Consider the following 15,494-nt stretch of genomic DNA (forward strand, 5'->3'; position numbering starts at 1 on the left):
CATAAGAAAGCCAATCATCATTGAGCTTTTTGAGGAACTTCATGTTGACTTCAGCATTCACTTTTATAATCTTGCACCTTTTCAACTCATTGAGAACACCATTGAAATGATGATAGGTATCCTTGAGTTGTTCTTCAGATTCCTGCTTGAAATCTTCATAAAATCCAAGAGCCTTTTTCAGTTTAGTAACATCTGACATGTCATAACCTTCTTGCTGTCGTTTGATCTCATCCCATATGTCTTTTTCTGTGGTGTTGGTATCAACATTTTTAAACAACTCATACGAGATGGCTTGCATAACAATGTTCTTTGCCTCTATGTCACCCTGAGCTCTCTCACATCTATCACCAGAAAGTTCATAGACTGGAATTGGCATACCAGTATCCGGATGATACTCTATTACTGGACTATCTCTCAGAGAAGCCCATATGTACTTTGCTTTCTCACCCTTGTAATCTATGTACTGAGTGATACGGTGGAGCCACTAAGTGTACTTGCCATCAAACAACACTGGAGGTCGAGAATCTGATCCAATGATCAAAGTATCTTGGGCAGACATCTTGAAATTGAGGTAGATTCGGTAAAGATTCAGTATTACACAAATCTAGGATGAAGGTTCACAAAGATCTAACAAAAATGTCAGATTCGTTATCTGGTTCGATACTGTAGCAGACTCGGTGAGTGGTTCGGTACTGTAGCAGATTCGGTAAATATTCGGTAAACCAGATTCTGTATCAAAAACTGATCAGTAACACAAGTAACACACCCAGATTCGGTATATATTCGGTAACCATAAGATTAGAAGCCTTAGAACACTTAAAACAAATGTATTAAGTGATACCGAGACTCTGGTTCGGTATTTGACTCGATATTCAAATTCTGTAAACTTTTGAATGCAAACAAAATGCAATTCCTTTGAATTAGATTCGGTAACGATGCTGCACAAGGAAACAAGTTAGTAACACACAGAGTAACAAAGATACCGAATGTGAAGGATACCGAATGTCAACTGTAGTAGTTGACAAACCGAGTCTAAGTATAGAATCTTAGAAATTAAATCGAATCCTTTCTCAAACCACACTAATTAGCTGCGTATGATCAAATCGAATGTGATAAAATCACAAACACACCACAATCTGCGACACTTAACACGAATTATCAACTTTGAAGCAGACTCGGTATGGTAGTTATGATATCGGGTGTTGATCAAATCTTCAAAACTTGAAGAATTTATGAAATTGAACCGTTAAAAACTTGATTAATCACCTCACAAACACAACTGAAACCAAAAACCTTTACTAAAATACAGAATCAAGCTGGAATTGATCAATACCGAGAGTTTAGCCACGAACTCTAAAAATTAACTTGATTCTTCATAATTGTTATTAAAAAGTTGTAATGATGATCGAAACTCTTTCTAATCAACCTAATACACCTTCGCAGAACTTATCACAAGAATCTGAACGTCAGATAATCAAATTCGAGAATATCGAATCTGATTCAATCTAACCGTGAACGTACAGATTCTGTAATCTTCAATCTCTGGATCGATATAGTGATGAAGATTCACTCCCTGGATGCTCTGATACCAAATGATAGGTCAAATCATGCTGAGATTAGAAAATGTGATGAGTTAGAGTGAGACTCGGTAAGTGAAGAACAGATTCGGTTTTAGAGAGAATCGGTAAAATTTACATTCCACAACTTCAAGAACTTAGTTACAATACAATGGCTATCTAATTAGGACTACCTAGGTTCCTTATATAGCCCTCTTCTAAGGAACCTTCATAAGTATGTTTCACATTAACACTATACAACTTCGGGGTCCTAACACTTTACGTAAGCTCGACTTATAGGGACGGTACCGTTAGGTTTGACAAACCTCGCCTAAACATAATAGGTGCTTATTTTGTTGTTACTTGTACACTTGATCGGTGTATGCTTAGAAAGGGTAAAAGGAAGACTTCGCTTTAGTTATCTGCGAGTTAAAGTTTTATAATCAAGTGCTCATGATAATGTATAATTTTTACGATGTTTTCTAGAAATCTTGTGGCCTAACTTACGAAATGCTTTAATAAACCTGTAGATTCACTCAACGTTTTTCGTAGACATTTTGCATGTTTTTATCTCAGGTCCATAGAGGTAGTGCTTCCGCTTTACAGAAGTTGTCATGCTTGTTTGCTGCTAGAACTGGATGATGTCCAGCATATTTTATCACTTTTATTTTGATAACACATATTCGCATTGAAAACAATGTTTTAAATAATACTCTGGGTTTACTTACGTTGGTCGTTTATTGATATCGGGCAAAAAGTCACGTTTTTACCCCCTAAATTAAGCCCCAAAACAATAAAGATTAAAACTTTGTCGGCAAAATTATCACTTTTTTAGTTGATTTTGTAGATCAAGTAATTACAAAGGCGATGCAAAAAGAATCAAGTAAAACGGAGCTAAAACGAAGATTCTAGAGCGAAAACGGTGAAAGACAAGAAATCAAGTTACGATCCAGTGAATCAGACTGACCAGGCACCAAAAACGGCCTGCCAAACGGCCTGCCATACGGCCTGCCAGTATGTAAACGGCCTGCCAAATACGGCTCACCAAACGGGCTGCCAAACGGCTTGCCATGAAAACGGCCTGCCAAATACGGGCCACCAAACGGGCTGCCATACGGCCTGCCAGCCGTATTTTGGCAAAAACCTGGTCTATTTAAAGGGCCTTCTCCATCCATTCCAACATACACTCAAATTGCAATTCAATTTATATTTTCAATCTTTTAGTTAGTTTTAGTAGTAGTTAGCTTAGCTTTTATTTTCCGGAGGATATCCCGGCGAGTCCCTGCGATCTCGGGCAGATTTGTTCGGCATTTTCAGGTTTTTATCCGAAACGCTTGTCTTTTATATTAAACATGTATTCTTACCTTTTATGTTTAATAATGCGTTCTGATATTGCCATGATAGCTTAATTTATCTGTATGTTGCCATGATAGAAGTTTGGGTTAGCGTAATTATGTTAATTTAGTACGATTACTGTTATAATACTGAATTAGGAAGTCTGATAGATTTGTATGCTAGCATCTTAAGGATTGAACAACTTAGGTTGTGATCATGACTTGTCTACCTATATGAAATTAGCTACTTCATAGGATTAAGACCCCTGGTTATACTGTATCTGAAGATTCTATGAACTCGGTATGGCCGGAGTTCCCGAGAGGCATCTAATGCACTTTTAGGACACGGAACCTAGGAATTGAGACATGAATGACCTAGTATGCCTATTGACTATTTTGAAGAGACCTCTTAGGAGCTGTTAAGATCTAGTTAGTGCCTTTACTGTATGACCCAAGCCTATTGCATGTTTTTGTCTGATTGTTGCCCTAGGTCTTAGTCATATCAACTGTTCAGGTATTCATTAGGTTTCTATCTGCTTTACTATCAGTATGTTAACTGTAATGCTGTATAATGTTTGATTTGTTGTGATCTCATTAGTATGATGGAATGGTTGTTAGTTTTCATTTAAGGTTTTGCCAACTTAAACCAACAGACTCCTTCCATTTGTGATCAGTGTTCAATCAACACGGCATGTTGTTATTCAGTTACCTAAACTGATGACGAGGTTTAGGATTAGAGCTTAACTCACTAATAAATCTAGTACTCTACTGAGGATAACCTTCGAGGTATTGTTACACTTCAGTTATACGACCAAGTGACATACTTCTCACTGCTCAAAGAGAACTCCGAGACTTCAGAGTTAAGTAGGTCTGTGTAATTGGCTCATCTAACCAGATCTACATCATTCCAAGCATAGTCTTAACATAAGCATGATTACCTTTCCATAACCCAACTCTGATATCTTGGTCAATATTTCCCTGATCTGCATACTCCGGATATCCTTCCACTTTATTTACTTTTCTGCATTTAAGACCTTTAGCTGAAATCAACTACTATATTTTATCTAGGTAATTTAACTAAAAGATAGTTATCCACTTGATCTTCAATTCGTTAATCAGCATAAAATTTGACACTAGGTTAACTTACACCTTCTACACTTTAGAAAGTAAAAGTAAATTTAGGCCCCGCAAAATATAAATTAAACGAAAATCTCTGCATGCTATACCGAATCTGACGCCCTGTGACCTAACGACACCGCACGAATAAAACCATCCATTTTAGCTATATCATTTATGTCAATTACTTTTCAGTTGCATTTCTTTAATATATGACTTACTTTTTATATTTAATGCGAATACTTTTCAGAAACGTCTCATATAGAGGGCGTAACCGCTAAACTGTGGGACCTGATCGTTAATACACCGTTAGTGGATTCTGACGGGGTATTACGTGGTGTATATGACCAACGATGAGAATGGTCAAGTGTATCGTGGAATGACAATTCCGCGGGATGTTATCATCTTGGTGGTGAGAATATGGAGATGAATCCTAAGTGGGGGAGTTTTTACTGTCGCCCAAGGAAGCTCCTGTGGTGTTAAACCAAGTGAAGTGTCAGAGTGTACCGTGCTAGGCCTCAATAGGGATTCGGAGTTCCTAACGAGGAAGAGTGACGACTTGCTAATGTCGACTCGAGATCATGTGTTACGATTGTGAGTTACGCTTTTCGGAATGTTATGTGCAGAGTTTGTGATGATGAGATCGAATGAAGTTTAAGTCTTCTTATGTAAGGTGTTCGTGTAGTACCAAATTGCGGTATGAGACCAAATGTGAAACTTAAGATCCCGGAGTGAGAGAATGAAACTGTTGTTGCGGGTGCTCTCGTAATGTAAATCTGGGTTGCTATGAAACTCGGATAGTACTATTAAGTGAGTACGAGTTCAATATTGTGATGGATATTGTATTTTCCCTGTCGGGAAACGTAATCATGGAAATCATCAGTGGATTATTTCACTTTATGGACGATTGTGAGGCGTGAAGTGCCGGTTTGGATTGTCTCACATAGAGACACACGGATGTTGTTTGTTTGCGAGGGTGTTTTCCCTAGTGATACGACCCGTTAGTTGCCTTGAAATATCGAGGCCATCTTTAACGGGCGGTCGAGGCAAGAGGATTCACCCGGCGTTGGTGGATATTTTTGTGGGTCGTGTGGCGGATTGCAAAATTGTTGTGATGATAATTCGCTGTTGACTGGATTTTAGTATATAAATAGCTTCCATGCTAGTACTAGGAAACCGTCTTTTGTGGTTGTGTGGTAGGTTTAGAGGAGAAACCCTGTGTCTAGTGCTGATATATTATCTAGTAAGTGGTGTACTGTTGTCCTCCTAGATTAATCCAGAGACAGATGGTCGTATGCGGATCAATGGATGGGAAAGTTTGTGTTCCTAGTGTGATTAATTGGTGATACCAAAATTTCTTCGTTGAAGGAAAACACCGGTTGTGGTGACGGGGGAAGTTGGTTCTTGAATTAGAGAACATTCATGATTGACCGGTGTTAGTATGGCTTATTGCCACCAGTGGAATTCCATCACAATAATAGCCTTGTTCTAAGTGTTGGAGCGCCACCGTAAGAAGTGCTCATCGGAGGAGTGTGTCGACTGCCCTGTTGGCATCGACTTGTCGAATTGAAAATTACTGGTTTTATGGGGTGGAGAGAAAATGCTTGCGCATAAGCGGATGTGCGACCGGTTGAGTGGTGCGTTTATGAGCCGTCGAAGTACGGAGTATTATCGCGGCATGAATCCTTTTCGATTTTGATTAATGCAAAATGAGGGTCACGTCGTAGTTGACCTTGTAGATCGCGTTAGGCGATTTAGTTATGGACGTGGCTTGTTGCGGGTTGTGGCCCGAGAGAACTTGAAGGGTTATATGGCGTTTTTCGTATTTTCTAAGTGGGCATTTTTGGACGTTGAGTGTATGAGATACCGCTTGATGCGGTGATGCACGCTAGTGATTATTAGTGTTTGGTGAGATCCTCGGATTAACGGAAGATATTATGGACATCGGGCTTGAAGCGGCGTATGCACCACTATTCGAAATCATAGTAAATGATAAACTGGAGTATTTTGAAGAAATAGTCAAAGTTCTAAATTCCAAGGTAAAGCAACTAAGGAATAAATCCTTAACATTACTGAAAGTGCAATGGAAGTTTAGAAAAGGGTCAGAATTTACTTGGGATCTTGAGGAATGTTTGATGGTTTACTGTCCTTTCGTGTAAAAAGTGGTTCGTGAAGACGCGAACAGCTCAACGGGGGGAGAGTTGTGACAGCCCAGCTTCAGCATAAGTGCGCGCCACACACATATTCTGCAAACCACGCAGACCACCATATTAGCAGGAACTAATTTTTTTATTTCTGAACGATGAAGGACTAAAGTGAAAGTTCGGGTTATAAGTGAAGATTCCAGATTTTAGATCCCTCATTCTTCATTCACCTAACTTAGAGATAGAGTAAGAAATAGAGAACGAGCTTTGAGCTAGGGTTTGTGACATTAAACTTAATTTGGGTTGTTGACTTCCAAATTGAAGAGCTAACTAACAAGGAGACTTGATCTTTGGAAGAGATCATCTCTTTCACCCTCATCATCTCATTGTAAGAAAACCCTAACTTCTATGATTGATTAATTTTAGAGTTCTTGTAGATTATGTAGTTTTGGGGTGATTTTGGGTTTGGTGATACTAGTAAATGGGTTGTTTAGTGTCAAGAACAAAATTGTCAAAGGTAGTCATTTAACTGAAGAATTAATTTAACTATGTTATTAGATTTTGGTAATGTGAACTAAAGAACTAGTATTAGATTTGTGTTCTTGTTATGAGTTAGTTGATTTAGGAAGTTTTGTAAGTCATTTGGGTCAAGAAATGATCAAATGCTAAACAAATTTTGTTAGTCAGGTTCATGTGTCAAACTAATGACAAATAACAATAATGTTGTTTATGAAAGTGGAAGTGTATGTATGAAACTTTTGAGGAATCGTACTAGTAGATTTAAAAGAAGAAGATGTATTAGTTGGAGTCAACATTTAAGATGTCAATTTGGGTATGGGTGTTTTTGTTTAGAGGAAATTGTACTTAGAAGCATAGAATGGTTGGTGGAAGAGCTTAGAAGTAAAAATTTTATGTGCTATTTTGTGTTATTAGGTGGCAAAAAGGATAGCTCACTTTTGGTGCTGACTAGTAATGGTTTGAACTTTCAAGGTGAGTATTTATGTTTTAAATGGGTCACGTATTATTGACTTGCATTTGAGCAAGTAGTGATATGTGATTTGGATGGGGATAATATCCCCAATTTTCATTAGTTAACTAGAAAAAGCTAGAGTTGTTGGTGATAAATAAGCTTTAAGTGATTGTCACGTATGTTTTAAGCTTCGGATCCGTTAGCAATGTCTGTAATAAGTGTTACTATTTTTGTATGTAAATGTCATGCTTAGTTGTCATAGCTATATACACATATTTATTCACTAAGCGTTTTGTTTACATTGTTTAGTTGTATGTATGTTTTAGGTGAAGTTGGTTCTAGTGATAAAGGAAAGGGCAAGATCTAGTTGTCTCGTTGAAAAGGGCTTTTGGTAAGTGGATGCTCTGGTTCTAGACCCCGTGAAGATATCATAGCTTGAATGTAAAAACGCTCCTTTGTGCTTTTGAACTTGTTTTTATGATAGAAAACTATGTTGGTCTTTTGAAAATTTGATATTAGAAGTATGCTTAGCTTTTGATACATTGAATGTTCTGAAAATATGTAACTTGTATGAACATGTTGTGAAATGAAGTGTTTTAGATCTTGAAAAGCATTGAAATCAGTTGAGTGGAGAATTTATAGTTTTGGGACATCTGGGTCAGGTGTCAAGTTGGATTGAAGTGAATTTTGGAACAACAGAGCTGGACAGGCCAACTGTGCGCCGCGCCGATCTCCTGAGCGTCGCGCAGTATAGCTTATTTCAGATAAAGTAGCTGAAACCATTTCAGATGTCTGTTAAAGTGATACTGCGCGCCGCATAGATTCTAGGGGCGCCACGTAGGGATGAGATCGGTATGGGTACCGTACCGAGCCGTATAGAAATCGAAAGTACCGACACCGAAATTGCTCAAAACAAGAACCGAATACCGAACCGAATATACAAAACGGTACCAGTTCGGTACCGGTACCGGTACGGGTATTTTTAGTATAGTACCGAATGGAACTGAAAATTCTACCATTGCTATCAATTAGAAGGGTATTGACACCATGTCTTAGATTGTTCTTCAATCTTTATGCTACTGTCTTTTTTAAAAGTCAATCTATCTATTTTATTAATAATATAAACTCTATATATGTACAACAAAACAAAGCATGGGAGGCCCCATGCATTAACCCACCCAGCAACACAATATATACAAACTAGATAAATGAACAAAATCACAAATTGACCAGCAGGGCACGAGCAGAAATCGAATTAACACTACCATCAACTTATTCCAGATCTAACCATGCTTGGATCATCTGTGCTACTCGGATTAAGAAAGAACCAAAGAAGTTTATGTAGTTTTCATAATTCATTTCTAAAATTGGTTTTCCCGTACTGAACCGATACTGGGACCGAAAATACCGAAACCGGAAATTCTCAAAACCAAAAACCGGTGACGAAATCGAATCCGTATCGGTACTGATTTTCGGTACCGGTTCGATTTCAGTTTTCGGGACTTTTGCTCATCCCTAGCGCCACGCAATATAACAGGGTTCTGAGTTGAGTCTGTTAAGATTTGAAAAAAACTTACGAGTTAAGGGCGTTTCACAAGAAGAAGGATTTAATTATGGAAAGATGTATGCACTTGTTGCAAGGATGAAAACAATCAGAATATTTTTGACCTTTGCTGCTGATCGAGACTATTTTGGTCTATAGCGGATTTAGATAGACTTGAGTGCAAAACCATGAAGATTGAAGGTGTTTCGATGTTCGAAGGACCCTACAATCATCACTTGAAGATTATTCATCTTCAAGTGCATAACTACCACGTCCCCAAACATGAAGATTCATATGATCAAGTAATGACATATTCATACTTCTTGAGAGTATATTACATTTAATGTAAAATGTGGCTTATCACAAATGATAGTGGTTAACCTCTAAATGAGGTGGTGGCACATCTATTTATAGTGTCGATGAGACAAGTGCAATGCGCTTATTTGGAACTAATGTGCACACCCTTGCTATTCTTTTAACCCATGCGCCATTATTGCACACAACCTTACGTGCTCGTGATTCTTTTATTTTGCGCACCTTATGTGCATGTTATTCTGGCGCAAATATGTATTCGCACCCGCACATATGAACAATTGCATATAAGAACTTTAAAATTTTCATATTGATATTAAATCTAGTTTTCTCAATAGGTTGTTGAACGAAGAAGTCTTCATTGAGCAACTATCAGATTTTGCAAGTAATAAATATCCATATCATGTCTATAAATTAGATAAAGCTCTTGATTCCTTAAAAACAATCATTTAGAACATTGTATGAGATGCTTCATGTTTTCAGTTGGAAAGATCGATACGACATCAAAATTAAATACTCGTTATTCATGATGTGAACGGAAAAGATCATAATTTAGAAGAAAATGTAAATGTAAATGTAAATGTAAATGTAAACGTGTTTCACAACAAAATAATGTCCAAGTTTATCCAGAAAAAGAAAATAAAAACAAAAATTCGTTAGTCCTTTTTTCACTTTTACATACAGTGTCAGTATATATAATTTGATGCTGTTATAACCGAAAAATTGGCCGATAGAAAACCGTCGTACCACCACCGCCACATGGCATCATCTCCACCACTACCGCCTCCATCGTTACCACATCCTAACAACAAACTCACTATCAAATCAACATTCTCTCACTCCTTTTTTCACCGTCAACCATCAATTAGGGCTCCAATTCAATGTCAACTCAACACCTCAGATAACGGAGCACACCATCACAATTACAACAAACAGCAACAACAGCAGCAGTGGACTGTTGATTGCGTCACCGGAGGTGATCCGATTCACATTATTCTTAAGCCTCCTGCAACTTCTCCGTTGACGATGAATTCTTCTGGATTGAAAAATTCTAAAAAAGTTTGTTTGTTTTATGCTGCGGAAATGGAAGCCCTAGCTCAACGGATTGCTGCTCAATCTGATGCAATTGAGCTTCGCAGTATCAATTGGAGGTATATATTATATTATTATTATAAATTATAAATGAAATAAATGAATTTGTGTATGTGATGCTGTATTGCTGTGTACCATTTTTGTTCTCAATAGTCAATACAACGAACTTGCGGGCATAGCCCAACGGTTCCCCATGTACTTTGAATAGAAAAAGGTCATGGGTTCGATCCTTAGGGATGATATGATTTTCTTTAGAACAATTGAACACCAATAATGGTGGTATATATTGACCCTATAGGGAGGTTACTGGATTCGTTCAAGGACCTCTGCCCAGGAACACTGCCCGAATGGATGTGTTACCGGGTACCGTTGATCGGGTTCGGGTTTTTGCCTGAATGTGTGTAATACGTGCAAATGATGAGGGTCATTGAAATAAATGCAATTCAAAAAAATAGTCAATACAACTATCAAATAATTAATTCTAGCTTTGTCGTAGTAACTCCAGTTAGGGGTGATTTTGTAGTTCTCTTGTTAGAAATTGCATTAAATGCATTAATGGACAATAATACTGGGAGGTAAGTTTAGTGTAGCATGTTAGGTATCTTGCTATAATAGGAAACTAACACTAGAATTAATGGTAGTCTAAACTTGATGTATCAATTTGGTAAGAAATTTGGAATTTCAGGAAATTTGAGGATGGATTTCCGAATTTGTCGATACCTAATGCACATGGAATTCGAGGAGAACATGTAGCTTTTCTTGCATCATTTAGTTCTCCTGGAGTTATTTTTGAGCAACTATCGATTAGTTATGCATTGCCGAAGCTGTTCATTTCGTCCTTCACGTTAGTCCTTCCTTTCTTTCCTACTGGTACATCTGAGCGTATGGAGGAGGAAGGGGATATTGCAACAGCTTTCACTCTTGCTAGATTTTTGTCTAACATTCCAATATCAAGGGGTGGACCTACGAGTGTGGTAATTTATGATATTCATGCTTTACAGGTTGGTGCTCTTTTATTGTGTTCCTCTATCCACATATCTTTGTACAGTAATTTTACTTTTGGTGTGATTCAGTGATTTGTTATCTTTGTTTTCATATCTATATTTCAGCTAGTTGGGTACAAGTAGAAATTTGAAAGTAAAACTGGTTGAATGTATTAAACGTTATGAACGTTGCCCAAGTCTAGTTCTGATGCATAAACCTCCTAACTTCTATTCATAGTTCAAGATTATCATTTATTTTCCAACAACAATTAAAACTAGTCATTTAAACGTGTTGGTGGTACAACTCAAACTCACCCGAACAAAAAAGATGCCGTGTTTCAACCCAAACCCATTCTGAATGTTTCATAACCTTAATGTGGTATTTAACTTATATGTTTATGATATGTGGTATTTAACTTTTTCCCATGCATGGTTTTTTGCAGGAAAGATTCTACTTCAATGATAACGTATTACCATGTTTTGAGAGTGGAATCCCTTTGCTTAAACGTAGACTTCAACAGCTCCCTGACTCTGATAATGTAATGTTCCTTTTCCAGTCTGCTATGCTTGTTTTGTACGAAGCTTTTGATGTTAATTGAGATTACTATATTAAGACTCCTTTCTCTTTTCTTTTCACAATCATGGAAAAAAAAGATATCGATTGCTTTTCCAGATGATGGTGCTTGGAAAAGGTTTCACAAGCAACTGCAACACTTCCCAGTGGTATGTAAAATTAGCTTAATATATACTCTCTATGTGCCTAAAGAAACGGACCTAAAGATCTGCCTAATCCATACATAACTTCTGACACTAAGATTCAACTTATTCGCTTTACACAACTTCTGACACTAAGATTTAACTTATTCGCTTTCTGCTTGATCTTCAATCATTTTACCATGTATTTACCAGTCAAATGTTTAGGCGCACGAAGGTTACTTTTGATAGTAATTGAAGCATTTTTTCATTTTTTCTGATGGAGGCATGGCTATGACAATTATAATCCTACATCATAGGCACATACACATTTTTATTTTATTCTGCATTTTTATCCTTATCATCTTAGTAAGATCTTACTGCTTGATGGTAATTGTTTCACACGGGCTTTCTTGTCTGAGAGGCTGAAGGTTACTTGTTTACAGAATGCTCTTAGGTTGCTCGTGGGTTGATTCATTGATTTGGATTTGGATTTAACTCTTAACACATCAAAGGGGTTGAAAAGGGAATCAAGTCAAACGGGTCAAATGTCACCCAACATTTTCAATCCTCAAAGCATCCTACATCATTTTAATAAATAAATTCAAAGCAGTCTAATTTTTACAATCATATTTGACATATTTTTTATTTACAGGGAAAATTAATAATTTACTAAAGAGTTTGGACAGTGAATTGGGTCAAACTCAACCGACCTATTTCTGCCCGTAAAAAAGGATACCCGTTTTGAGTACTACCCAACCTGCCCCTGTTAATTTTGTTGCCTGTAGTCATTCTTAATGTTTGTGTCAATGTTCTTTTTGCCATTACTAGCTGAACGGTGTATCTGCAGATTATTTGTACAAAAGTTAGGGAAGGTGACCAACGAATTGTACGAATTAAAGAGGGAGACCCTAAAGGACGTCATGTTGTGATAGTTGATGATCTTGTTCAGTCAGGTGGAACCCTAATCGAATGCCAGGTGAGGAAAAAGACACCAAATTCAAACACATTATCGTAAGAAAGCCTGATAACTTGATTTCCAAAGATATTAAGAGAGAAAAGGATTACCTAAGACCTTCAACAATTTTGGTCATTGTAGTGTTGTTTCCTAAATTTTCAACCTTCGTGTTATATGCAACAAATAGTAGCTTTAATAATAAACCGGCCATTGCCGGCTCCTTTTTTTGTAGAAAGTGTTAGCAAAACATGGAGCGAAGAAAGTTAGCGCATATGTGACCCATGGTGTCTTCCCTAAGAGGTCTTGGGAGCGATTCGCACACGATAATGGAGGTACGTATTCATTCCTTTGAGCTCCATTTCATCTCTTTTTACAGCCCAATAGTGTACAACCGCAAATTCGAGGGATTAATAACTATATTTTACATTAATATCAACAATTATTAATAATAAATAAAGGTAGATGGTTTTTCCCTGCCGAGCATGATTACTCCCTGCCTGTTTCCAACCCATCCTTGGCCACCACTAAATATTCGTCGGAGACAGGATTCGAACCTGAGACCTCTTGCAAGGAACTCGGGGCCCTAACCATTGTGCTATCTTGTGATGGTTAAAACTACATCACAAGAAATTATTATTATTATTATTATTATTATTTTATTAATAGGTATAATAATAAAAATAAAAATACATTTTCTTTCTTATATATGGGAGAGAATAAAGATAATTGTATTTGTTACAAATCAATGGTTGAAATGCAAATCTATTCTAAATATTTCGAATAAATTTAATGGTTAATGGTTGATTTGAAGATAAAGACAATTATGACATCATCAACTAAATCAACGATTGAAGATTATAGTTAAGAACTAATCTAGGGGTCAATAGTCAAAGATGACATAATTATGTCTTTCTTTTTATATAGAAGAAGAAGAAGAAGAAGATTACCTAACTGGTCTAACTCACCATTTTGCCACCCCTACATTTCTTATTGGCTCCTTGTTTATTCATTACTGTAATAAAGCATTCATCTACATAGCATTTTGATGATCCTTTTTCCCCGTTGTCATAAACTTATTAGGAAACCCAGATAACGGATTGACGTACTTTTGGATCACGGACTCGTGTCCACTGACAGTAAAGGAAGTGAAGAATAAACCTCCATTTGAAGTTCTGAGTCTTGCTAGTTCCATAGCAGCCACCCTGCAGATATAGAAATGGTATTTTTCTTCAAGCAAACATGAATTTCTACACTACCTTGCCCAAGGCTAAGATACAGTTTTGTTTTGTTTATTGTTCTCTTTCTATAGAGAGATTTGGTTCATAATTGCCCCTACATTTACACCATTTATTGTATTTAAGTTAATAAAGCCAGATTTCTGTGACCAAGTACATGGCATTCTCATGTATTCTATTTTGTGAATTATAAGTATGCAGCAAGTTTGTAATTCATCAAAGCGAAAATCCAAATTTGTCTTCTACTCGTATTTAATGTTTACACATTGCAGCATTCTAAGTTTATACCATTCGGTGCATAAACAAAATCCCTCTCAACTCAACTGTATGTCTGAATTTGCTTATTTACATGTGGCCTATTACAACATATATTACTAGCTATTACATCATCATACAAAATTATGGATTTACTTTATGTACTCTACGGCATTTAAGTAAAACGAATGCAAACTTACCATCACAAATTGCTTCTTTAATCTCATTACCTAGAGAAATCTCACTCCTGGCAGTATAGTATTGATATTTACTAAAACTACCATTACTCCTTGTTTCTATCTTCCAACAGAGGGTTAAAATTACAGTCCTGGTAGATATTTCTTTGTAATTATCAATAGAATATAGAATACCTTTGGTGGCATCCAATCGACACCATGTAAAAGGGATGCTTCATTGTAGCACGATCGAATAACAGCAACAAAGAGTGCTCATAATGATTCAACATAGATAATGAGTTAATGACTCTATGCATCTCACTGCCGCCTCAAGAATGTGATATTGAGTATTGTTATTAATATTTTTAACACTTCTATCTAATAGAGTAAGATTTTGTAAGAAAAACTTCTCATGTTCGAATAGAGGCTTATTTTGTATCAACTTGAACTAGTTTATAACCCGCGCATTCGCGGGTATTTTATCATACAAGATATTAATAATATACTCTTAATTAAAACCTCCATTGGCATTCCGAAAACCATTTAAACCCGATTAAACAAACCAACCCACCCGTTTTGCCACTAACTAAGATAATTCGTTGTTGTACCGAAAATCATATCATTTAACTAAGCGTACGTAAAGCATCATATATCAAATTTCCTACTCCATATTAACTACTCCAGCATTCGTATTGATTGAAATATTTTTGTTAGTATACGGCAGAGATATATAATATGAATGGTCGAACTTAAACACACTCAATTTTTAGGCCCAATTAATTGATATTCAACCTTGAAGTTTCTTAGTTAGTAATAAAAAATGAACCTTATTGAATTTGAAACATAAGGCCATAATTGGAGCCCGATGTAAATCAAGTTTGTTTAAGACACTGTGTTTTAAGATTCTGAAAAAATTATTATTTCTATACTGGTTAACTATATTAAAGAATTAAAGTTTACAAAATAAAGATAGCAGAAATAGATAAACACTTAATTATATTAGATAATTCGAGGACATTGACATACATACTGGTATGAATAATAACACCTAATCAAACTAAGATACCAGTATTGATAGGGAAATAAACAAACACATTCATAAATACTACGAATATGAAACAAACAAC

At 36.5% G+C, this 15,494-nt stretch overlaps 1 protein-coding gene across 1 annotated transcript; it reads left to right on the forward strand.

The window, feature by feature from the left end:
* Positions 1-9,554: 9,554 nt before the first annotated feature.
* LOC139872509 (ribose-phosphate pyrophosphokinase 4-like) lies at positions 9,555-14,010 on the forward strand. Its single transcript, XM_071860400.1, has 7 exons — positions 9,555-10,126; positions 10,753-11,068; positions 11,494-11,589; positions 11,705-11,773; positions 12,594-12,722; positions 12,934-13,033; positions 13,782-14,010. The coding sequence occupies exons 1-7, from the start codon at positions 9,735-9,737 to the stop codon at positions 13,913-13,915; spliced, it is 1,236 nt and encodes a 411-aa protein (XP_071716501.1). The 5' UTR covers positions 9,555-9,734; the 3' UTR covers positions 13,916-14,010.
* Positions 14,011-15,494: the final 1,484 nt, after the last annotated feature.

This window comes from Rutidosis leptorrhynchoides, chromosome 10 (assembly GCF_046630445.1).
Source record: "Rutidosis leptorrhynchoides isolate AG116_Rl617_1_P2 chromosome 10, CSIRO_AGI_Rlap_v1, whole genome shotgun sequence".
NCBI classification, from domain to species: Eukaryota; Viridiplantae; Streptophyta; class Magnoliopsida; order Asterales; family Asteraceae; genus Rutidosis; species Rutidosis leptorrhynchoides.

Coding starts and splice junctions, on each gene's coding strand:
- LOC139872509 (XM_071860400.1), top strand. CDS start 9,735: ATGGCATCATCTCCACCACTACCGCCTCCATCGTTACCACATCCTAAC. Junction 11,590..11,704: donor AGCTCCCTGACTCTGATAAT/GTAATGTTCCTT, acceptor TGGAAAAAAAAG/ATATCGATTGCTTTTCCAGA. Junction 12,723..12,933: donor GAACCCTAATCGAATGCCAG/GTGAGGAAAAAG, acceptor CTTTTTTTGTAG/AAAGTGTTAGCAAAACATGG.